The following is a 25,448-nucleotide window of genomic DNA, read 5'->3' on the forward strand; positions in this document are numbered from 1 at the left end:
TTATGAGGCGAACCACTTCCCAGCGCACTCGAACCGGCTCACAAAGCGACGCGTGCCTGCATAGAGGCCGGTTCCGAAGAGGGCGCCAAGTCTGCTTCACCAGCAAGGGGAAAAGCCCACACGTGGGACAGGACTGCTAATACGTGCCCACTACAGCATTCCCGCCCGGGGAGGGCGGGATCAGGAAGGCTTTAAATCAAGGCTGTGAAGTTTGAATAAACCTCTTTTGCAACTACAGCTCACCAACTCCACATCGTTATTTCAGCGCTGCGTGTAGCACACTGCTACAATGTCATATTTCATGATTTCAGTAGAGTTGTTGAGTATTGGACTAGAGAATAAATAATGGGGATCCAGCCGGCAACATGGTTTGACTTTTTGGAGGCTTTCAATAAGTCCCGTAGAAGACCTGGTCAAGACGGTTGGAGTGAGGTGTAATACTCTGACATGATCTGGGAACTGCTAATTGGACAGAAGCCCAAGAGTAGGAATGAATGTCCCACTCAGGTCATCAGGCTGTGTCTGATCGTTCCCAGCAGGGATCAGCACTTGGCATTCAACCTTTCGGGGACTACAGCAAAATTTTGATGGAGAGGATCGCATATTGTATTTCTAGGTTTGCTGACCAGACATAACTGGGTTGGATGAAGAATCTGAAGGAGAATGAAAAGGGGTTTCAGTGGGATAAAGACAAACTGACTGAGGGCTCAGGAATGTAGCACAATACAGAAAAGTAGAGTGTTTGAAATGTTGAGAGATTGAATAATGTTGATGTTCAAAGGATCCCAGGTGTTCTCGCACTAAAGTCAATCAAAGTGCAGGTGAAACAAGTAATTAATAGATTTCAAAGGTACATTTAATGTCAGAGAAATATATACAATACACATCTTGAAGTTCTTCTTCTTCGCAAACATCCACAAAAAGAGGAGTACCAGAAAGAGTGAATGACAGTTAAATGTTAGAACCCCAAAGCCCCCCCAACTCCCACCCCCATGAATAAACAGCAAATCAATTATCTTCACCCCCCCCCCACCCCACCAGCACAAAGCATCGGTACACTTCACCAAACACTCAAGCATGCAGCAAAGCGTCAGTAAGACACAGTCTTGCAATACCCCAAAGATGACTCGTTCACCTGGTAATTCAACATACCGCAGGCTATCTCTCTCCCTCATATGGGAAAAATAGATGTCCCTGTTTCACAGTGAGAGGAGAGGCATAACAAAGCAACTTGCTGATTTATGGTGTTAAAAGCCAGTTACATTGCATTTTCTGAGCTCTGTGCCCAAATAACTAGGGTCTCTGGGCAGAAGGCCAGCAGCCAGCTCACTACTTTTGATCTTCCCTCTCCCACAATGCATCAGGCAGCGGCAGCGGACTTGAGTCTGCCCACATCCAGAGCTACGGAAATCTGCCACACTGAAGGTGCTCTAGTCTTCCAGTCCGCATCCTTGGCATATCGAAAAGCAGCTGGTCATGAGGCCCTAAGGATGGGTCCCGGTTCCACAAAGAACCGGAGTCAGCATGTAACTCCCGGTGAGGGTCTTTTAAAAGAAATTTGTAAAGGAAAAAGAAAAGAGGTATCAAAAATAGAAATAGAGCAGATTCTGAAGATGGAACCAAAGGAGTTGCCGTTAGGCGCATCGTCCCCCTAAACTCCAATTAAGAAGACAAACGTTTGCTTTGTCGAGAAATAATATGAGTGCAGGAGTAAAGACGGCTTACCGCAATTGCAGTATAGAGACTCTGTCTGGGTTTGCCGAGCTCTGATTCCCTCTCTCCCTGGATCCCCCATTCACCCTTTCTGATGTCTGTGCATTAAACGTCAGCCGAATCAATGGAGCTACAACAAGAGCAAGCTGTGAAGTAGAGAAGTCAAGTACAAATATTGGCAGTGCTCCACACCCAACGTTTCTCAGCAAGTTTAAATATACATCTTGTAGGCTGGTCTTCCGGCCTTCTGATCTCTGCAGAACACTGCTGATGGACATGTCAGATGGCCGGCAAAAGTTCTGGTGCAATGACTGGAGAGAGAGATGAAGGCATTTTGCTGCCATCAGTTTAGCAGAAGGAAGTGGGAATGCTCTCATTACAAATGTTAACCATACAACTTTATGGGTAGCAGGTTAACATCAGGTTCACCACTGATTAAAATGATGTAAATATTAAATACAGCTCTTAGATATATCTTAGTAGTGATATGGGCTTTAGTAATGTTATAACTATAAACTATCTTCTGGTACCCTTATTATTTGTTAATTATATTATTGTAAGGAGATTTTAGTGTATAGAATTACTAAATACATGAGCAGCATACTTAAATGCAAACAGTACATTTTTAAACCATTGTGAAGGGCAACAGTCATGGAGTGATAGTGTAATTCAGCATCGGAACAGGCCCTTTCACCCAACTCATTCATCAAGTAATTTCTCTGGCAACAGGTTTCATACACTCAGCTCCTTCTGCATGAAGAAGTTGCTCTTCAGGTGCCTGTTAGATTTTTCCCTTCACATCTTCAACCTATGCCTGAAGACTGTGTACACCACTGAAGGATAAGCTCTCCGTCTCCTGTGATGGTGTGTTTCTCAGTGAGTAACCAACATTTTTTTGAATAGTGAATAATTTAAATTATAAAGACTCATTACAAGTACTTTATTATGGAGTAAACATCTGATGGGTGTGAGTGGGTAACATGTCAGAAGGTTTGGGCTGTATTTTGTGATTTGAACAAAAAACTTTTGTTCTTGTTTCCATTTATTAATTTAAATATACTCGCGCCAAATTGCTTTTTGCACAATTCTGTCCACATAAATTTTATTTTACAAGATATTTTAAAATAGTTGAATATATTTTAATGACATTACAACTCAAGATGATACACTACTTAATGCACCAGCCTATTTTTGGATATTTGAATATTGATGCACTTCACATGTTTATACTTTTAATCTTAATAAAGCAAGGAGGTCGACCAAGTCAATGACTGGGAAGAACATGCAGAAGAACACAGTAAGTGCAAAGACAATCAATTATGTTTTCACATTATACACAGAATGTTGCAGAAATGAAGAGACATGATTATCGTGCACTTAAACGCCATATACACATAATGCATTAATCCACTTTAAACCAGGGCTGGATGTTTTATGGAAGATGAAATGACAATTATTTATTCTACTTATGGATTCTCAGATCAGATCACCATCAGAACAATGAATGAAACAATCCGTCACAAGAACAAAGGGTCAAGCAAATTGCATAACACGCTCTACCAATGTTTAACTGACTGTTCTGCACTTTTTGTCCTTCTGCAATCTCTGATCTGGATTGTTTACTTATAGAATTGTGCAACACCTACACTTGGAAAGCCTATTAAAATTTAAAAAGAAATTCTGAATACGATTTCGAGTGGGATTTTTTATAGGATTCTGAATACGATTTCGAGTGGGATTTTGTGTAGGATTCTGAATACGATTTCGAGTGGGATTTTGTATAGGATTCTGAATATGATTTCGAGTGGGATTTTGTATAGGATTCTGAATACGATTTCGAGTGTGATTTTGTATAGGATTCTGAATACGATTTCGAGTAGGATTTTGTATAGGATTCTGAATACGATTTCGAGTGGGATTTTGTATAGGATTCTGAATACGATTTCGAGTAGGATTTTGTATAGGATTCTGAATACGATTTCGAGTGGGATTTTGTATAGGATTCTGAATACGATTTGGAGCGGGACTTGGACTTGGGGTGGGACTTGGAGAGGGACTTGGAGGGGGACTTGGGGTGGGACTTGGAGAGGGACTTGGACTGCCAAATGAATAGGAATCTGAGGTGGAATTGGAGGTCTGAACTTGAGTACGATTCCACAATGGAATACTTGTTTGCCTTGGGGCTACAGGTATAGCACAATTAAGAGAATACTCAGATGATTCACTGCAAATTGCCTTTGTGTTAAGGCAGGCAAAGCAAAATTCCACATGGCATCTGATGCAAACAACATATTTGCACATATCTTTATGTTCTATAAGCAACCCACAAGTGGGACAAGCACGGATTTTTGGACAATTTTGAATATTGCTGTAAGGTAACATTTTTGTGTCACAGTTCTTCAAAGTTTCCAGCTGGATATTAATGCATCCTTCATTATCACATTTATCAGATCGCGGAGCTGGGCCTTTCCACTCCTTCATACATTGCCAGCAAAATTCAAAAGGGATTCCATCGTTGGCTGTGCAGACTGAACAAGTCACTGACATGTTCATCTCATCTTTCCGTTCCACGTAACTCCCACACCTAGGACACTAAACAAAGACAGTTGATGAAGTTAATAATTAAGAACATACACTTCCGATAACACACTGTAAATAATAATGTAATCTTAGCTTTCAAATGTGCTTCTTGAAAATTAATGTTATGGCATCTCCTGTATTGATAAATTTTGATGTTCCACAAAAGTCAAAAGTTTGCTGTAACTTAGACATGAAATGATTGTCACAGAAACAATATCTAGTCCCCTCCCCCTGTAGGTGTTATATTTAAGCAAGTTGCTAAGTACTAAATACATTGAGAGATTTCTGGAGTGATATTCATCTGATGATTAATTTCTTGGTCATATGGGTTTATACCACAATAACTGAGTGAGACTGTGTTTCCCCTTTCATTGATTTACAGCAGAATCACATCTGTGAGACATAGGGTCATAGATTCAAACAGCACGTGAGCTGGCCCTTTCGTCCAACTGCTCCGTGCAAACCGAGCCATCCATCTAAACTGATCTCATTTCAGAATCAGAATCAGGGTGAATATCACTGGCATATGTTGTAGAATTTGTAGTCCTTGCAGCAGCAGTAGCATGCAATAAATAATAACAGAGAGAAAACCATGAATTACATTAAGTAGTTCCTTTCCGGGGAACGTGCTAAGATGGTAGCACGATAACGATACGCAGCAGCTTCTCTGCACTCTGGATTGGGGATTACCAATCATTATGTGATTTTTCTTGTGTGGTCTGTTTTGTGCTTTTTCGGGATATCATTCTGGAGAATGTTGTCTCACTTTTTAACTGCATTGTATTTGTGGTTTATCAATGACAATAAACTGAATCTGAATCTGAAATAATTAAATTAAGTAAGAAGTGTAAAAATGAAAATGAAAAACTAGTGAGGGAGACTTCATGGGTTCAATCTTCATTGAGAAATTTAACAGCAGAGGGCAAGAAGCTGATCCTGAATCATTGAGTGTGTGCCGTTAGGCTCTTGTATCTCCCTAATGGAAATAATGAGATGGGGAGACAGGGTGAGAAGAGGTATAGTCAAGATAGCTGTGGGAACTGGTAGGTTTATAAAGGTTGTGAGTAGGTAGCTTCTTTCCAGGGATGGAGAAAGAGAGATCAAGAAAGGAGAGAGGTGTCAGAAAAGGACCGAGTGAATTTAAGGGCAGGTTGGAAGCTGGAGGCAAAGTTGATGAGATTGACAAGGTCAGCAAGGATGCGAGAAGCAGCACCAATGCTGTTGTCAAAGTATCGCAGGAAGAGTTGGGGAGCATTACCAGGTAAGGCTCAGCAATGGACCACATGAATTTAAGGGCAGGCTGGAAATTGGAGGAAAAGTTGATGAAATTGACAAGCTCAGCATGGGTGACAGAAGGAGAACCATGATGTACGGAGTGGCTGGAGTGGGCCCAAGTGCAGGACACAGGTATGGAGATGGACTTGGACTAGATTTGAGACATAGAGATGGGACCTGGACTTGATTAGGAACTCAGAACGAAGACTTGGACTTGACTTGAAACTCAGAGCCAGGACCTGGACTGAACTTGGACTCGGAGCCTGGATCTAGACTGAACTTGACTTGACTGGAACCAGAGCCTGGACTTGGACTGTATAGGAAGCCTTGAAAGGGACTGGAACACAAACTCAACAAAACAAACAACAATAAACCACTCGCATCCTGGCTCGGAGCAGCGGCAAAACAGCCAGCAATGCTCAGCTGAACACGAGACGACAAAAACAAACAACAGACAAAACGTATTTTAACACTGAGAAACTCTGAAGACAGTTCCTAATTTGCGGTGGCTCGGAAGACAGTCCTTTATTCGCAGTTGCTCAAAGTGGCGACAGTCGGCCAGCAAATCTCAGTCGAACATGAAAAGGACAGAGTTTGCATCCTAGCTCGGTGTAGTGGCAAAACGGACGGCAACTCAGCTGGACACGAAAACAACTGAATTCACCAGACATCCACAGGCACCAAAGCAACTTGGAGTCCACGATTCCCAGCTGCCCCAGGACGAGAACAGCTGCACAGGTTACAGTGACGAACCAGCCCCGAGTAGCTGTAAGCCAGGGTTTTTATTCTGCTGGTTTGGATGAAGGGCAGGTGCCCTAATCAAGGAGCCAGGAAAAACATGGAGAAAAGGAAATTAACTGAAACAAGGAGTTAAACGACTGGACCTTGACACACCAATGCAGTCATCAAAGTATTGCAGGAAGAGTTGAGGAACGTTACTAGGGAAGGCTAGGAACATGGACTATTCTACTTTGGGATTGAAAAGCCAGGCATAGCTGGGAGGCATGCAGTTGCCCATAGCTACCCCTTGAGTTTGGAAAGATTGAGTGGAGACAAAGAAGAAATTGTTTAGGGTGAGTGTAGTGGTAGAGTGGAACTGGTTGGGTCTTTTTTTGCAGAAATATTTAAGACTTCTTGATTGGGGTAGAGTGTATAGATGCCCATGGTGAAAATAAGGTGGGCGGGGCTAGGGAATACAAAGCTGTTGAAGAGAGCAAGAGCATGTGAAGTGTTGCAGAGTTAGTTGGGATGAGACTAAACCAAGTGGGATAGAATGGAGTCGAGGTATGCGGACATGAGTTCTGCGGGGCTGGAGCAGGCAGAGACAATAGGCTTACTTCAGACACTCAGATTTGTGGATTTTGGGTGGGGGCTAGAAATGATCAGAGCAGAGTAAGGGAACTTTGAGTTTTCCAGAATTGATGAGGTTAGTGATGATGTTGGATACAATTTTTTGATGGACCAGAGTTGGGTCCTGCCTCTTGACCTTTGCAAGGTAGAGGACCTTCTGCATAGTTTTGTACAACAGTCCAAAAAACATTTGTCTATGTGTTTGATGGGAAAGTCCTTCTTCTCCAGCTCTTTACCTTTTCCACCCATCTGAGTTCACCTATCTTCTTCTAGCTAGTCCTCCTTTCACTCCCTCCATGTTTTTTTTTCTGGTTGCTTCCCCCTCCCTTTCCAATGCTGAAGAAGAGCCTCAGCCAGAAACACAGACATAGAAACATAGAAAACCTGCAGCACAATACAGGCCCTACGTCCCACAAAGTTGTGCCGAACATGTCCCTACCTTAGAAATTACTAGGCATACCCACAGCCCTCTATTTTTCTAAGCTCCATGTACCTTTCCAAAAGTCTCTTAAAAGACCCTACCATATCTGCCTCCACCACCATTGCCGGCAGCCAATACCACACACTCACCACTCTCTGAGTAAAAAACTTACCTCTGACATCTCCTCTTGTGGCAGCCATTTCAGCTCTGGGAAAAAGCCTCTGACTATCCACATGATCAGTGACTCTCATCATCTTATACACCTCTATCAGGTCACCCCTCATCATCCGTTGCTCCAAGGAGAAAAGGCCGAGTTCACGCAACCTATTCTCATAAGGCATGCTCCCCAATCCAGACAATATCCTTGTAAATCTCCTCTGCACCCTTTCTATGGCTTCCACGTGCTTCCTGTCGTGAAGCAACAAGAACTGAGCACAGTACTCCAAGTGGGGTCTGACCAGGGTCCTATATAGCTGCTACATACCTCTTGCCTGCTAAATTCAATTCCACGACTGATGATCATCATCACAGAGTCAACCTGTGCAGTTGCTCTGAGTGTCCTATGAACTCATATCCCAAAATCCCTCTGATCCTCCACACTGCCAAGAGTCTTACCATTAACATTATATTCTGCCATCATATTTGACCTACCGAAATGAACCACTTCACACTTATCTGGGTTGAACTCCATCTGCCACTTCTCAGCCCAGTTTTGTATCCTATCTATGTCCTGCTGTAATCTCTGACAGCCCTCTGCACTATCCACAACACCTCCAACCTTTGTGTCATCAGCAAATTTACCAACACATCCCTCCACTTCTTCATCCAGGTCATTTATAAAAATCACAAAGAGTAAGGGTCCCAGAACAGATCCCTGAGGTACAGCACTGGATACTGACCATCATGCAGAATATGACCCGTCTACAACCACTTTTTGCCTTCTGTGGGTAAGCCAGCTCTGGATCCATAAAACAATGTATCCTTGGATCCCATCCCCCACCTTACTTTCTCAATAAGCCTTGTATGGGGTACCTTATCAAATGCCTTGCTGAAATCCATATACTGCTCTTCATTCATCAATGTGTTTAGTCACATCTTCAAAAAATTCAATCAGGCTCGTAAGGCAAGACCTGTCCTTGACAAAGCCAGGCTGACTGTTCCTAATCATATTATACTTCTCCAAATGTTCAGAATCACCTCCATCAACTTACCAGCCACTGAGGTAAGACTCACTGGTCTATAGTTTTCTGGGCTATCTCTACTCAATTTCTTGAATAAGGGAACAACATACACAACCCTCTAATTCTCCAGAACCTCTCCCTTCCCATCGATGATGCAAAGATCATCATCAGAGACTCAGCAATCTCCTTCCTTGCCTCCCATAGTAGCCTGGTGTATATCTCACATGGTCCCAGCGACTTATCTGACTTAATGCTTTCCAAAAGCTCCAGCATATCCTCTTTCTTAATATCTACATGTTCAAGCTTTTCAGTCTGCTGCAGGTCATCACCACAATCACCAAGATCCTTTCCATAGTGAATACTGAAGTAAAGTATTCATTAAGTGCCTCTGCTATTTCCTCCGGTTCCATATACACCTTCCCACTGTCACACTTGATTGGTCGTATTCTTTCACGGCTTATCCTCTTGCTCTTCACAAACTTGTAGAGTGCCTTGGGGTTTTCCTTAATCCTGCCCACCAAGGCCTTCTTACGGCCCCTTCTGGCTCTCCTAATTCCCTTCTTAAGTTCCTTCCTGTTAGCCCTATAATCTTCTAGATCTCTAACATTACCTAGCTCTCAATTGAACCAAGGTCACCTGTACTGTAAAGTGTTGTGCTAACCATTACACTATCATGCTACCTCAATAAGACAGCTTATTCATTTTCACATATTCATTGTCAGTTTATTTCATGTCAGGCCCTTAGTGTATCTTTACATCTTCATGCAGTCATTCACCTTCCTCACCTTCTTTGCAACTGTCCTCAGTTAGTATGTATTTTTTTCTAGTCTCTCCTGGATTCCTGATAGGATTTCTGCATGAAAGCTCTGTATTAAGGTATCTAAAATTGTATTCTTCCACAAGTGAAAATTTCTTCTCTAGATTGATCATTTCAAATCTCCTTATAATTTTAAACCCTTTGATCAGGTAAACTCTCAGTTCTCTTTGCAGAAAAATGATCAGTTAACCTGTTCATTGTTATAGTCTCTGGGAAACCCTTGTGAGAATCCTAGCTTGTTATGTTGAAATTTCTGTTGTAGAGTGGTCTTTTTTAAAACATTGCCTATCACCTCCCCTAAATATTACCTCATTTCTTCAGACTCCCACACCATCCCAAACTTCACAGCTTTCACAAACCCAGTAATGACCCCTATTTATTAGCAGTTAGTTAGATACCAGTCCTCTTTACCTGTTTGTATTCACAGTAACTTGAAGCGGCGAGAGTGGCAAGTTTCTCTTCAAAATCCTGTCGTTCCTCAACAGAGAGCAATGCATGTCTGCACACCTCCATGTAGGACCATTCCTTTCCACAGCCTTCATTTATCCCATCTATTACTGCAGGGCAGTGGAATTTGAAATGACCCTGAAATAGACATTGAACAAATATTGTAAAGCATTCCCATTTAAAAAGTGAATTGAGCATGAGATATAACAGAAAGGATTGTTTGTGATATCCACCTCGCTGATACGGATCCGACACCATTCCGTGAGTGAAATGGGATCCACAGCGTGTCCACAGGACATTTCCACTCTGTAAACATTTGGGTCGTCATCTCCTGCAATAGAACATTTTGTTGGAATTACTACAGAATTTGTTTAAGGATTTAAGTATACACCAACCACAACTTCTTGAACAGTGCATTCATTAAAATTATTTGCTTAGATAAAATAAAATGGTTCAATAGATTAGATTTGTTTGGTAAAGAGACAACCAGAAATGTGAGTGAAGAAAGGAACAGATTTTCCAATAATTACAAAACATTTATTTTCATTTTATCTGGAGTGTATCCTGGGGTGATTTGAAGGAGCTCTGGGTTGTTTTCTGTTATAGAACATAGAAAAGTACATAACAGGAAAAGGCTCACAGGTACATCATGTCTACACCAACCATGAAGCCAAGTTAAACTAATCCCATTTTCTTGCACAGGGTTTGTGTTCTGTCAAACTCTTCCAGTTCATGGGTCTGTTTAAATACTTCTGAAATGGTGCTATATTCTGTTTCTATCACTTCCAATGCAGCACATTCCAAAAAATCTACTAATTTCTGTGTTCTCCCTAAAGTATCCAAGGGTTTTAAACAAAGACAGTGTAATAGTATCTCCTTAAATTTACTGTTTATATTTGTGAAAATATTAGAAGCAAGAAATATTTGATTAAGGTTATTAAGATTTGAAAATCCTTTCAAATTATTAATAGTGACTGGTATGTCAAATTATTTCTGCCATAATTAGGCAAAGAATTCACAATATCTTTCCCTATATATGCTGACTATATTGCAACACCCCACTCCTCACCCAAACACAACTCTCCTGATAATAATCTAGGGACCCTTTCCCTTTCAGGATCTTATTTAGTTTGTGTCCTCTTGTCATTCAGTGTGCCAAAACCCTACAGGTCAAGTCTGCATCACTGAAAGAGGGGATTGTATTGATGGTTGGGACATGAGGTTGGAATGTCAAAGCTGTTTTATGCTGTATTCCTACCTGAAAGTATATTCGTAGAACACTGAAATCTTAGCAACATTGCTGAATTCCCATCAAATATAGCAGACTTTCCTGGCAAATCCTGTGTCATAGATCTGTGATGTAGGATATGGGACTGGGCCTTTCCTGGCCTGAGGCATACAGTTAAGAAGCCACACCCAACTCAAAGGGACAGACTTTTGAACTTTGTGACAAACCATAACTGACACTTCATATCTAACAGGCTTTCCATTTTATATTCAGAGAGAAAGAACACAAGATGTAGTACAGTAGGTTACCGCAGACACAACAGGGATGAGTAACTCAACATACATCAACAATGTTTGATTGCTAATCCACTGAACGGCAAGCACAAGTAACAGACATAAAACACAGACAAATTAGAAATGATTATAATAGTAAACAATAGTTAGCCTAATACTTGATCGAGGACATGACCTATTAATGGGTTTGCTAACCATTGGACTACCACGCGGTTATTGGGAGAATGTACAAACTCCTTCCAGGGGGGAGCCCGAAATGAACTCGGATCATCGACGCCTCAAACTGTAATAACTCGCTCTCACCGCTAAGGTACCGTAGCGGCTTCAAGTTCATGAACAACATGATCTGCGAAAACATCAACTTTCACTAAGACAATGATAATAAATTCGGATTTAACAGGGGAAACAAAGCTCAGAAGACTAAAAATGCAATGGAAGCAACTCAGGGAATGTACAGTATATTGAACTAATTCCCGGAGCTAGCAGATAGTCTTTTGAAGACAAGTTGAACAGTCGGTGGTTTGTCTGTACTGAGTTTAGGGGAGCATGTGAGAGGGATTTTATTTAAAAATAAAAAATCCTGAAAGACCTTGACAGGGTGTGGAAGGGATTCTCTTGTGGGAGAATCGAGAATTGGTGTGGGCGTCGGGGGGGGGGGGGGGGTTCTATTTAAAAATAAGCGTTGCCCGCTAAAGACAGAAAACAAAAGCTACTTTTTTTCTCAAGGTCTTTCGAATTCTCTTCACAGAAGCTTAGTGGCATCAAAATCTTTAAATATTTTAAGGCAAACTTAAATAGGTTCTTTAACAAACGAATGGTCGAAAGATTACCACCGGTCGATAGGAGTGGGGAATTGTGGTAACAATTTTTTTTCGTGGCAAACCAAAAATAGTTCAAGTATACGTATCACAAAACACCTTGGATGGTAAGAGCTCCCCCAAGCATACCGACCTCTCACTATCCGAGCCTACGTAACCAGGTCCGGGCTTAACTGGAGATCCCTTTCCATTCTGGAACTTGACCAGCCAAAGACCCACGTAGAATCGCCCGTACGCTGTCGGCTCCAAGCCACACTGTAATCTGGGACAGCAACAACTTGTGCACAAGCACTAGAGGGAGTTTGCCCACCCAAACTCGGCGTTGGGGGTCTGTCCTCATTTTACTCATGATGTGATGTATATTTTACCTGTGATCTCGTCCGGTCGCTTAACAAATGTCAATCTGTAGTCAATGGAATCGCGGCTCATTCCTCCGCAGTTGTTCCTGTCCGATGCACCTGCACAACAAGGGAGTTTGTGTAGATCAGAAACTACGATTGTAGGTTACGCCAAACAAGTGCAATGAAATGTAAACCCTCTGACCACTCCCTCGAAAAGAAGGCGGTTAATTCGTTTAAGTTCCTTGCTGGTGCAATTTTTCTCCGAATTATCCCTTTTCCCCGTGTTTAACATTTTATTTGGACTCACTTCTTGTCGTTTTGTTAAAAATACAGGAAAGTTTGCCCTGTTTTATGCCCACCTCTCCCCAGACATATTCCAGCATTGACTTGCTAACTATGTTCCCCTAATCCGGTTTACAAAACTTCGAACAGCCCAGCCCTTCAGCCAGAGTTTCGTAAAGCAAGTGAAACTAAATTCAGTTCACTTAAACAGACCTTCACGGGTATTACAGCAGCAAACGAAGTTGCTGAAACCAAAATGGGAAAGATCTATCAAGTGTGCGTTATTGGTTTCAATGGCGAAAGAATTATGGTTGATATATCGGAGTCGGAAGCTGAATTTAATGCGATGAAGACTGTTAACTTTAAAAAATAGCTGATAACTAAAATGCCATCTTTATTAGGTACTTCAATAACATATCATATCGGTTTATGAGAAGAAAATTGGTTAGAAAGTCTAACGAGGAAGTTGACAATGGGCATCTAGACATTCCATGTAGCTTCGGCGATCGAGGCAGAATTGTTTCCTTTAATTTCGAATTCAGTTTTCTCGAGTCAATTCTGTACATGAGTATGTTTAATTTTTAAAAACTAACTATTTATTAATCAGGGTTGCTTAACGGTTCGCTCTTGTCTCAATTTCTCTCTTTTTAAGGTGTCGGGAGTGTGGATGATCTGCGCCTTATTTTTAGCGACAAGCAACTGAAAAATGAGAAATCATTCTCCCATTACCAGATCAAGGACAAATCCACAATACTCGTTATAATAGGACTAGTTGGAGGAGCAACAGAATAGAAGATTGAAAATGCACCCTGAAGAAGAATTGAACTGCAGCGGTCTGTGTTTATATCGCATGTGAAATGATTCAAATGCATGAGACGCTATCGTGGCTTTAAGCTAATGCTTCCGAAAGTAGATTTGGTTTATATTCTGCTGAGGGATCTGGGCCTGAAACGTCGACTATTTGCTCCTTTCCATAGATGCTGCCTGACCTGCTGAGTTCCTCCATTATTTTGAGTGTGTTGCTTGGTATAACTTCTGTGTTTACGTTGACCTTAGTAATGAGAAATTGGGTTCAACCGAAAACTTTGTGCAGAAGAGAGCGCAAGGAGTGGAATCTGGACCCATACGGGGATGCGGTGTAAGGTGGGTTGGAGAATGCAGCGAATCAGGCAGCATCTATGGAAGAGATCTATAGAAGGAAATGAACGGTGGAAGAAATCAGAAAAGATTGTTTGTGTGGAGTGCTCTGTTTTCTTTATCGTACAAATCCTTGCTTAGAAATTACAAAATGTGGTTTTATGTCATAATTAGAATATTTTCTGTGTTTCTTTTCAACAGTTGCACATTTTCAGAGATGGTGACATTACTTGTTTGGTGGGTGGTGGGTGCTGATGTTTCCAGCTGAAATAAATGGGGGGGGGAGGGTTGGTGCTGTGGTGCTGTTTGTGTATGGGAGGGGGAGAGGGAGCTCTGGGTTCTAACATTTTACTGCCATTCATTCTTTGGGGTTCTCTTCTGTTTTCAAGGATGTCTGCGCAGAGCAAGAATTTCAGGTTGTACACCATATATATTCCCTGCTATTAAATGAAACCATTGAACCATTTCCCTTTTCAAGTTTATGATATCAATCTTCAATTTTTTGATACAAGAGTTTTCCTTTCCTTCAATGGTACTGAGCATTGTGTTCCAACATGTCTGGCAACTGGCAATTTGACAGGATTGGGCTAATAGGATTAATTTTGATCCTAACTTCCTGCACTGAAATGATTGAAGTCTCAGATTCCACTCCAGCTCTCATCTTGTTTCAGATCTGAGCATCAGTTCCCCAGCATAGTGCTGGAGAACCCCAGCAAGGCCGGTTCTGTGGATGCTTCCATGGTGGATTAGCCTCCAGGCCATTTATAAAATGACAAGAAGTAATATGGAGGAAAAGTGGGCAAAGGGGACAAATATCTCGGAAACAATCCTGGTTGGGCAACAGTGGTCAAAGAAGTTAGGCAATGCAAATAAGTTGATCCTGTTTACTGGATATTTTGTGCACTGGGTTACATCTTCTATAATAAAGATGAACTCTTGATCTTTCAGTCTATATTGTCATTGTTGCCCATTGTTGATGGTTGGCTGGAAGATGGTGATGAGGAGATGTACAGGAGAGAGACAGTTCAGGTGGTCGAGTGGTGCCACAGCAATAATCTTGCACAATATCAGATCAAAGAAGTCATTATGAACTTCAGGAAGGGGAATCTTGAAATCACAATCTGATCCTCACTGAGGTGGCAGCAGTGCAAAAAATGAGCAGCTTCAAATTCCTGGGCACCAACTTCTCAAAGGATCTATCCTGGGCTCAACACATTGATACAATCATGAAGAAAGCATGTTGACAGCTGTGCTTCATTAAGACTTTGAGGAGATTTGTTATGTCACCAAGGCTCCAGCAAAGTTCATGAGATGTATCAAAGAGAGCATTCTGACTGACTGCAGTCAGTGGTGGGAGCAGCGCACAACAAAAAGGTTTCTCGTGGATCAACGGCGATCATTTAAGAGGAAAGTTTGCGGACATTTAGTATTGTTCCGCAGCATAATCAGCAGTGGGAGCCCCACACATCTGGAGGCTGCAAATCTGGTGCAGCGGGTCAGGGCTTCAGGCTTTTAAATCATTGGGATCTCCTTTGGGGGAGACATGACCTGTCCAAAAGGGATGAGTTGAATTTGAACCCAAGGGGACCAATATTCTCATGAACAGGTTTGTTAGAGCTGTTGGGGAGGGTTTAAGCTAATTTGGCAAGGGGATGAGAAATGAAATGAAAAGAATGAAAAATATGACAGACAGTAAAAATGCAAAGTTAGGATGCAGTCAGACTGTCAGGAAGGGCAGGCAGATAATGGGACAAAATTGCAGCCAGCAGGGTATCAGTGCTTTAGGAACGCAGAATCAAAAAAGCTAGCAAATGCAGTACTCAAAGTGTTATATCTCAATGCACAGAGTATAAGAAATAAGGTGGATGATCTCATTGCACGATTGCAGATTTTCAGGTATGATGTTGTGGCCGTCACTGAATCGTGGCTGAAGGAAGGTTGTAGTAGGGAGCTGAATGTCCATAGTTACTCATTGCGTTGAAGGGTTAGGAAGGTAGGCAGAGAGGGTAGTGTGGCTCTGTTTGTCAAGAATGGCATGAAATCATTAGAAAGATGTGACATAAGATCAGAGCATCTTGAAACTGCAAGGGTAAAATGACCCTGATTGCAGTTATATACAGGCCACCAAATAGTAACTGTGATCTGGACAACAGATTACAAAGAGAAATGGAAAAGACATATCAAAAGGGCAATGTTATGTTACTCATCTACAACTTGCAGATAGATGGAGAAAATTTGGTTGGCAATGGATCTCAAGAGAGTGAATCTGTTGAATATCCACAAACTTTTTTTAGAGCAGTTTGTTGACCCTACTTGGCGATCAACCATACTGGACTGGGTGTTATGCAATGAAATGGGGGTGATTAGGGAGCTTGAGGTAAAGGAATCTGTAGGAGGCAGTGATCACAACATGATTGGGTTCAACTTGAAATTTGATAGGGAGAAAGTGATGCCTGACATGGCCATATTTTAGTGGAGTAAAGGAAATTTCAGATGTATGAGAGATAAGTTTGCCAAAGTAAATTAGAGGGAAATACTAGCAGGGATGACAACAGAGGAGCAATGACATGAGTTTCTAGGGATGCATTCCAAATCAAAGAAATAGTCAAATGGGAAAATACTACAACTGTGGCTCTGAGGGAAGTCGACAGTAATATAAAAGCAAAAGACAGGGCAGACAATAAAGCATGAATTAGCAGGAAGATAAAGGATTAGGAAGCTTTTAAAAACATACCAGAAGAATCATTAGGAGGGAAAAGATGAAGCATGAAAGAAAGTGAGCCAAAACTATCAACGTGGATAGAAAACGCTTTATTAGGTATATAAAAAATAAGACAGTGTATACCAGTCTTCACCGTGGAAGACACTAGCAGTATGCCAGGTGTTGAAGAATGTGAGGAAAGGGAAGTGAGTGCAGTTACTATTACAAGGGAAAAGGTGCTCAAAAAGTTGAAAGACCTAAATGTAGATAAGTCACCTGGACCAGATGAACTGCAGCCTAGGGTTCTGAAAGAGGTGGTGGAAGGGATTGTGGAGGCATTAGTAATGATCTTTCAAGAATTATTTAACACTGGCATGGTTCCCGAGGACTAGAGAATTATAAATGTCGCTCCACACTTTAAGAAAGGAGGGAGGCAGCAGAAAGGAAATTATAGATCAGTTAGACTGACCTCGTGGTTTGGAAGTTGTTGCAGTCAATTGTTAAGGATGACGTTATGGAGTACTTTGTGACACAGGACAAAATAGGACAAAGTCAACATGGTTCTCTTAAGGGAAAATTTTGACTGACAAAACTGTTGGAATTCTTTGAGGAGACTACAAGAAGGAAAGATAAAGGGGAAGTACTGGTGTTGTATATTAGGATTTTCAGAAGGCCTTTGACATGGTGCTACACATGAGGCTGCTAACCAAGTAAAGAGTCTATGGTATTACAGGAAAGTTACTAACATATTTAGAGCATTGGCTGATTGGTAGGAGACAGTAAGTGGGAATAAATGGATCCTTTCCTGATTGGCTGTCAGTGACTAGAGGTGTTCCACAGGGATTGGTGTTGGGATGGTTTCTTAAGCTGTATGTCAGTGATTCAGATGACAGAATAGATGGGTTTGTTGCTAAGTTTGCAGATGATACAAAGACTGGAGAATGTGCAGTTAGAGTTGAGGAAAGAGGAATGCTGCAGAAGACTTTTACAGTTTAGGAGAATGGGCAAGAGAGTGGCAATTGAAATACAATGTTGGAAAATGCATGGTCATGCACTTCAATAGTAGAAATGAATATGCATGCTATTTTCTAAATGGGGCGAAAATCCAAGACGCTGAGATACAAAGGGACTTTGGAGTTCTTGTGCAGAACACACAAAAGGTTAGCTTGCAGGATGAGTCGGTGGTGAGGAAGGGAAAGTACTGTTAGCATTTATTTGAAGACATTGAGAATATAAGAGCAGGGATGTGATGCTGAGGATTAATATGTTACATGAATGCAGAAACTCTTCAAGAGCATGGAAGATCATTTGAGAACTTTCAAAATGACACCCTACACCTACAATATGAATGTGGTATAACTACTGATCGTGTTCTTTTAATTTCTTCGTCCACCACAAAATGCTGATCCTTACCTTGAGTTGTGGGGTGCCATTCGACTTTGAATTCACTTCTCACCCTCACCTCCACCCTACCCTTTACTTCATGATAAGCCACTGCTGTCATCATCTTTTCCTGTTTGCTGCCCATCATTTTCTTGTGTCTGCAAAACATTACCAATAAAATTAAGTTATTAAGTCACTACGTACAACAGAGAGAGAAAGAGAGAGAGAGTGCTGTTCTGCAATGTATCATGCATAAATCTGACCAGAGAATTCCTCTTATCAGTAGCTCAAAGTCGAAAGGTCTGTCTTTATGGTATCATATGTATGATTAAGGGTGACTTACACTTCATACTTTTATTCCCGATAGATTTTTGAAACCAATTATACAAATAGAGCCCGGCAGGTATCCAACTGTAAACCCAACACATATTCAGGAAACACACATAAAATGCTGGAGGAACTCAGCAGGCCAGGCAACATCTATGGAAAAGAGTACATTTAACAGTTCAGCAGACTCTTCATGAAGGGTCTTGGCCCGAAACTTTGACTGCAATTGGAATTTGTTCTGGGGCAGTGATAACCTGTACAAGAAGGACAGTTTGGAAGTAAACTGGAGGGCTACCAATGTCCTTATGTGACTTGAGAGGGTTGATACCGCTTAGGCCAGGGGATGGGATGAAGAGCAGCAGGTCAGAAAGTGGAGGGAGGGAGATGTCATGGTAAGTGAAAATGGACAGGATCATAGTAACAGATAAGATGGGATGGATAGTGTGAAATGTGTGTATTTTAATGCTAGGTGTATTATGGATAAAGGGAATGCGCTTTTAGCATGGATCAGTACATGGAACTGTGCTGTTGTGGCCTTTACAAACACTGAGTTGAGAGAGGGATGGGAATGGGTGCTTAATATCCTGGGGTTTCAATGTTTTAGGAAAGATAGAGAAGGATCTAAAAGAGGAGGGGGAGTTGAATGACTAGTCAGAGTAAGTATCACAGCTGCACTCAGAAATCTCTCCACATGGACGCCATTCTGTTATGAGGCTGTGTCATCTTGTCCTAAACTCTCCTACCCGGGAAACATCTTTTCCATATATTTTCTGTCTATGCCTTTCAAGATACAAAAGGTTTTATAGAGACCTCCCATCATCCTTCAGAAAATACTGACCCAGAGCTATCAAACAATCCTCATTTGATAAGCCTTCATTGCCAGGATCATCCTTGTGAACCTCCTGTGAACCTTCTCCAATGCCAGCGCATCTTTTCTTAACAAGGAAAACTGTTAACAATATTCGAGGTAAGCTCTCACCAGTGCCTAATAATGAACTTGGAACTGCTCATTTCACTGTTTACCCTGGTAGTCATTAATCCAACTCTCAGCTTCGACTTACTCTGAATAATTTTCAATGATGTACTATTTTTCTATTTCCAAACTCCTGCTTAAAATCATTTTTTTCTGGTCTGCTTCAGTTGCTGCTGGAGCATCTCCAATACTCTCACACACCAGTTGGTAAGTTAATTGGTCTTTGTAAATTGTCACCTGATTGGGTTGGGGTTGAATTCGGGATAACTGAGCTGCACAATTCGAGTGGTCGGCCCATCTATGTATATCATCTTCTTTTACCCAAGTCTGTTTTGTCCTTCCACAAACAAGAGAAAATCTGCAGATGCTGGAAATCCAAGCAATAAACACAAAATGTTGGATCAACTCAGCAGGCCAGGCGACATCAACGGAAAAGAGGACTGCTGACATTTCAGGCCAAGACCCTTCAGCAGGACTCTTTTTCTGGCCTGCTGAGGTCCTCCAGCATTTTGTGTCTGTTGCTTTGTCATCTCTCTGTTTATCATAAAACTGTTTGCTCTACCTTCTTACATTGTGAGGATTGTTTTTCGGAACACGCTGAAACAGAATTCAAGTTATTTGGATAATAAACAACTTTTCCATTTTCTTCTTGATTTTATTACAGGTAAAAAAAATTGTTGGATTGAAAAATCAGGGAGCCACAGGTTATCTGAACTCATTCCTTGAAACAAGGTTCATGACCAAGTAAGTTAAAGAATGTAGAGCTCACATCAACAATACTGAAATGCTCTGAGAGGTTAGTCATGACTACTTTGAATTCCTTCCTCAGCAAGGACCTGGAACAATTGCAATTTGTCTATCGCCACAATAGATCAATGGCAGATACAATTTCAATGGCTCTCCACATGGCTTTAGACCACCTGGACAACACAAGCACCAATGTCATGACGATGTCCATCAACTATAGCTCATCATTTAATACCATCATTCCCACTATCCTGATTGAGAAGTTGCAGAACCTGGGCCTCTGTACCTCTCTCTGAAACTGGATCCTCGACTTCCTAACTGGAAGACCACAATCTGCGCAGATTGATGGTAATATATCCTCCTTGCTGACAGTCAATACTGTCGCACCTCAGGGGTGTGTGCTTAGCCCACTGCTCTACTCTCTATATACACATGACTGTGTGGCTAGGCATAGCTCAAATACCATCTACAAATTTGCTGATGATACAGCCATTATTGGCAGAATCTCAGATGGTGACAAGAGGATGTACAGGAATGAGATATGCCAACTAGTGGAGTGGTACCACAGCAACTACCTGGCATGCAACATCAGTAAGACTAAAAAGCTGATTATGGACTTCAGAGAGAGTAAGATAAAGGAAAACATTCCAATCTTCATAGAGGAATCAGAAGTGGAGAGAGTGAGCAGCTTCAAGTTCCTGGGTGTCAAGATTGAGGATCTAACCTGGCCCCAACATATCAATGTAATGATAAGGAAGTTAAGACAGTGGTTATACTTTATTAGGAGTTTGAAGAGATTTGGCATGTCAACAAGTACACTCAAAAACTTCTATAGTTTTACCATGGAGAGCATTCTGAGAGGCTGCATCACTGTCTGGTATGGAGAAGCTGCTGCACAGGACCAAAAGAAACTGCAGAGGGTTGACAATCTAGTCAGTTCCATCTTGAGTACTAGCCTACAAAGTACCCAAGACATCTTTAGTGAGCGGTGTCTCAGAAGGGCAGCATCCATTATTAAGGACCTCCAGAACCCAGGGAATGCCCTTTTCTCACTGTTACCATCAGATACAGAAGCCTGAAGGCACACACTCAGCGATTCAGTGACAGCTTCTTCCCTTCTGCCATCCGATTCCTAAATGGATATTGAATCTTTGGGCACTACCTCACTTTTTTTTAATGTACAGTTTCTCTGTTTTTGCTCATTCTTGTTTTAATCTATTCAATGTATGTAATTGATTTACTTCTTTATTTATTATTATTATTTTTCCTTCTATTTTTCCCCTCTGCTAGATTATGTATTGCATTGAACTGCTGCTGCTAACTCAACAAATTTCATATCACATGCCAATGTTAATAAAACTGATTCTGATTCTGAATTATCACCTTGAGTATTGCAAACAGTTTTGGGCCCCTCATCTTAGAAAAAAAGTGCTGGCATTGGAGCAGGTCCAGAGGAGGTTCACAAGGATGATTCCAGAAATGAAAGTGTTAACATACGAGAAACATTTGATGGCTCTGTATCTGTACTCATTGGAATTCAGAAAGATGAGGGGAGATCACATTGAAACCTTTCAGATGTTGAAAGGCCTTGACAGAGTAATGTGAAAAAGATGCTTCACATGGTGGGAAAGTCTAGGACAAGGGGGCACAGCTTCAGAAAAGAGGGGAGCCCTTTCAAAACAGAGATGCAGAGAAATTTCTTTAGCCAAAGGTGGCGAATTTGTAGAATTTGTTGCCACAAGCAGCTGTGGTGGCCAGGTCATTGGGTGTATTTAAGGCAGTGGTTGACATGTTCTTGATTGGACATGGCATTGAAAGTTACTGAGAGAAGGCCGGGAACTCAGTTTGAGGAGGAGAAAAAAAGAATCAGCCATAGTTGATTGTCAGAGCAGACTCGATGGGCCGGTTAGCCTAATTCTCCTATGTCTTATGATCTTATCTCAGAAAGAATGTGCTGAAACTGGGGAGTGTTTAAAGGAGGTTCACAAAAACTGATTCCAGGAGCGAATGGATTGTCATATGAAGAGTGTTTGATGGCTTTGTGCCTGTGTTCACTGGAATTCAGAAAAATGAGGGATGAACTCATCAAAACTTATCGAATGGTAAAAGGCCTTGATAGAGTAGATGTGGAGAGGATGTTTCTGATGTGGAAGATGTGGAGAGTCTAAGACCAGAGGACACAGCCTCAGAATAGGCAGCATCTGAAGAAAAAGAAACAGAGTCAATGGTTCAGATCAAGACAATTCATTAACCTGAAATGTTAGCCCTGTTTTTCTCCCCACAGCTGTTTCCTAGCCTATTGAATATTTTCAGTTTTTTCAATATCTATTTCAGATTTTGGTGCTTTCTTTTAGGACTTTTGCTGAAGGATACTCAAAAGAAATGTATATTTTTATTTGCAGATGATATTATTTACAGAAATAGATCTCCATATAATTTGACTTGGAGTTCAGCATGATTTTTGAACATATCTTTGACTTTATCCATGTACAAGATTATGTAATTGTCTTAGTCTGAAAGTATACCTCAAGTCCCTTGAATGATTTCTGAAGTGTAGTCAGAAAAAAAGAATAAGAATAAAATGTTTAGTAAAAAGAGAAAAATAACCTCTTTGTTTGCTCAGACTTGGAATCACAGACACTTGAATTCAGAATCAAAAGAAATCTGAAAGAGGGAGAGCAGTGATGCAGCAGTAATGCAGCTGTTTCACAGCTCAGTGCACTGGTCATTGACTAAGACCTCTCATGATATCTTCACAGAATCCACGTATATTCAGCTTGCGACTCCTGGGGGCACCCCGGTTTACTCTGCCATCCCAAGGATATACTAGCAGTAAGCTTAATTGGCTTCTATAATTTATTCTGTGGAGAAGTGGCTTTAGGGAGAATCAATGGCGGAGGGTGGTAGGGGGTGGGGTTGGTCAATGTTTGTGTGTGTGTGTGTGTGTGTGTGTCTGTGTGTGTGTGTGTGTGTGTGTGTGTGTGTGTGTGTGTGTGTGTGTGTGTGTGTGTGCGCGCGCGCGCAAGTAAGAACATCCTACACAATTATGAAAGTTCACCAATGCCTTGACGTTCTGAGAAGGCAGAAGAGAGCTGGACTATACATATCTAAATTCATGTCATTCTACAGATCCACAGAAGGTTCTTTCCTAACATGTTGCAACACTGCATGGTAAACAAGCTGCAATGTGGCAGATAAGAAGGCTCTGCAATGGGTAGAGAAAGCTGCCCAAAATATCCCCTACATCAGCCTCCCCACCATCAAGCATATATACAGAGGAAGGTGTGGAAAAGGGATCCCACTCACCCTCCTCATGGATTGCTTGTCCTATTCCCAACAGGAATGAGGTGACTAATCATCCATCCCAGAACCATCAGACTCAAAACCATTTACTTTCCCCAAGCAGCAAAGTTGATCAACAGCACCACCCACTAACCATTGCTTCCACACCTCCCACCACCCTACTTTAATATTTCCTGTCAAGAAACCTTATGTACAGGTAGTCTGGTGTCTAGCGTCACTTCATGACACACAAACAATCAATATAAGCTGTCTTGGGTATTTATATTTATTGTGATTTTTTTAATGATTATATTCTTTTTATTATTCTGTTTATTTTGTACTGTATCGGATCCACAGTAACAATTATTTCTTCTGCTTTACACTTGTTCACTGGCGTTTTCATATGCTTGAACCATGGTGTTAGGGTGCACTGTTTCATGCAGGTTGATCCCATCATCTAAAGCCTGCTTGACGTTAGCCTGAGTTGGAATGTAAACTGCTACCAAAATGACCCCAGAGAACTCCCGAGGCAGGTGAAAAGGGTGGCAACTTCCTGCTGGTCGCTGATGGAGTAGCAGCTTTCTGAAGTTGCTCCTGTTTTACTTACTTTACTGATTCCAACCTGTTTTGAAACCTTATTCTTAAACTTGATATTGCTTCACTATGACTACAAGCAGTGCCAAAGGTACTAGAAAAGAAAAGGATCCTCCTGCATCTTTGGAATCTATTATGGATTTGCTTCGAAGACAGAGAAGAGAATCCCCTGAGGAGTTCCAGCAACAATTTCAGCAGCTCAGATCTGAAATTAAACAGATGGATGCAAAAGTTGGATTCTCTGCAAAAAACCTTTGTTGAAAATGATAAACAAATCAAAGATAATGAAGCAACTCTGACAATTTTGGATACAAAAATTGATGACTTACAAAAGCTTTGTAAAAAGCAATCAAAAGCCAATGAAAAATTAATGCAGAAGATTATCGAGAACAGAAACAGAAGAAACAACCTATGAATTCCGGGCCTTGAAGAATTAACTGGAGGTGATCAGCCTACAAAATTCTTTGCAAGTGTTTAGACACAATTATTTCCTGAAATTTTATCGTCTTTGCCTATGGTTAATCGAGTGCATAGTTAGTTTGTTCCTAATCCCACTCCAGGAGAAAGACCCAGATTGGTCATAGTCTGTTTATATTAATTTCAAACTAAGGAGCTGTTAATTCATGAATCCCGTCGAAGAGGAATGATTGATTATAAAGGCCAAAAGATTAGAATTGTCGAGCATTTTTTACCTGCGGTCATGGATGAGCATGCTAAGTTTAAAAAGGTTATTGCCGAACTTTTTAACAAAGGTTTCAAGCCTTCTCCTCGTTATACCGCATGGATCAGAATTATATTGAAAGGGGGGGACGTCATGTGATGACATAGGATCGTGACATGGAAATCCAGCTCTCCCGTAAAAAAAACTAATAAATTAATGTTTAAAGGAAGAAAAGTTAGTAAATATTTTCTAAAAACTACATCTAAACTACTCAGGATTTTCCTTAGATATGCATCCTAAACAGACAAAGAAGAAAACTTCTACTTTGAAGATAGTACAAGTTGAGCCTGCCTCCATGATGAACCCTCGGATTCAAGTGCATCTTACCTCCGGCGATACAGAACAGAAATTGGCCGCAGCATTAACAGTCTCCAAGAAGGAACAACAGGAACTGCGCATGCGCGCGGGAAAGGTCATGTGCAAACATGAGCAATTTGAGCTACAAATCCCAACTACGATTGGAAGTGGAAGTGAAAAAGAACCCAAGGTGGATTTGGATTCTCTCGAACATACAGATGAAGATGAGGAGGTAAAAGAAGAACAACAAGAAGCGATTGGAGGTGGAAGATATTCTGGAGACTTAAGAGAAGCTTTGACGCAAATAATGCATGAATTAAAATAATTAAAAACATTAAAAATAATAAAAGAAGATATTAAAAATATTAAGACAATGTTTGATAAAATGGTGAAAAAACAGGAGAAAATGGACAAGAAAGTTAAAAAGCTGGAAGAAATAACGGAAGACACTATTGAGAGAGTGAATCAAATGGAAGATAATATTCTTGCCTGGACATCAGAAAGAAAATGACTGTTAGAAAAAATAGACGTGCTTGAAAA

General features: G+C 41.1%; 1 protein-coding gene across 1 annotated transcript; it reads right to left on the reverse strand.

Annotated features, from left to right (window-relative positions):
• On the reverse strand, positions 1-24,602 carry LOC132403640 (uncharacterized protein DDB_G0292642-like). Its single transcript, XM_059987133.1, has 7 exons — positions 24,583-24,602; positions 17,998-18,125; positions 12,492-12,581; positions 10,018-10,115; positions 9,749-9,922; positions 3,890-4,305; positions 1-91 (listed from the first exon to the last, which is right to left on the reverse strand). Exons 1-7 carry the CDS (start codon positions 24,600-24,602, stop codon positions 1-3), a joined length of 1,017 nt encoding a protein of 338 aa, XP_059843116.1.
• Positions 24,603-25,448: the final 846 nt, after the last annotated feature.

This window comes from Hypanus sabinus, chromosome 2, assembly GCF_030144855.1.
Source record: "Hypanus sabinus isolate sHypSab1 chromosome 2, sHypSab1.hap1, whole genome shotgun sequence".
NCBI classification, from domain to species: domain Eukaryota; kingdom Metazoa; phylum Chordata; class Chondrichthyes; order Myliobatiformes; family Dasyatidae; genus Hypanus; species Hypanus sabinus.

Coding starts and splice junctions, on each gene's coding strand:
- LOC132403640 (XM_059987133.1), bottom strand. CDS start 24,602: ATGCTCATCCATGACCGCAG. Junction 12,582..17,997: donor ATGGCACCCCACAACTCAAG/GTAAGGATCAGC, acceptor CTTGTTGTGCAG/GTGCATCGGACAGGAACAAC. Junction 10,116..12,491: donor GCGACCGGACGAGATCACAG/GTAAAATATACA, acceptor GTTCTATTGCAG/GAGATGACGACCCAAATGTT.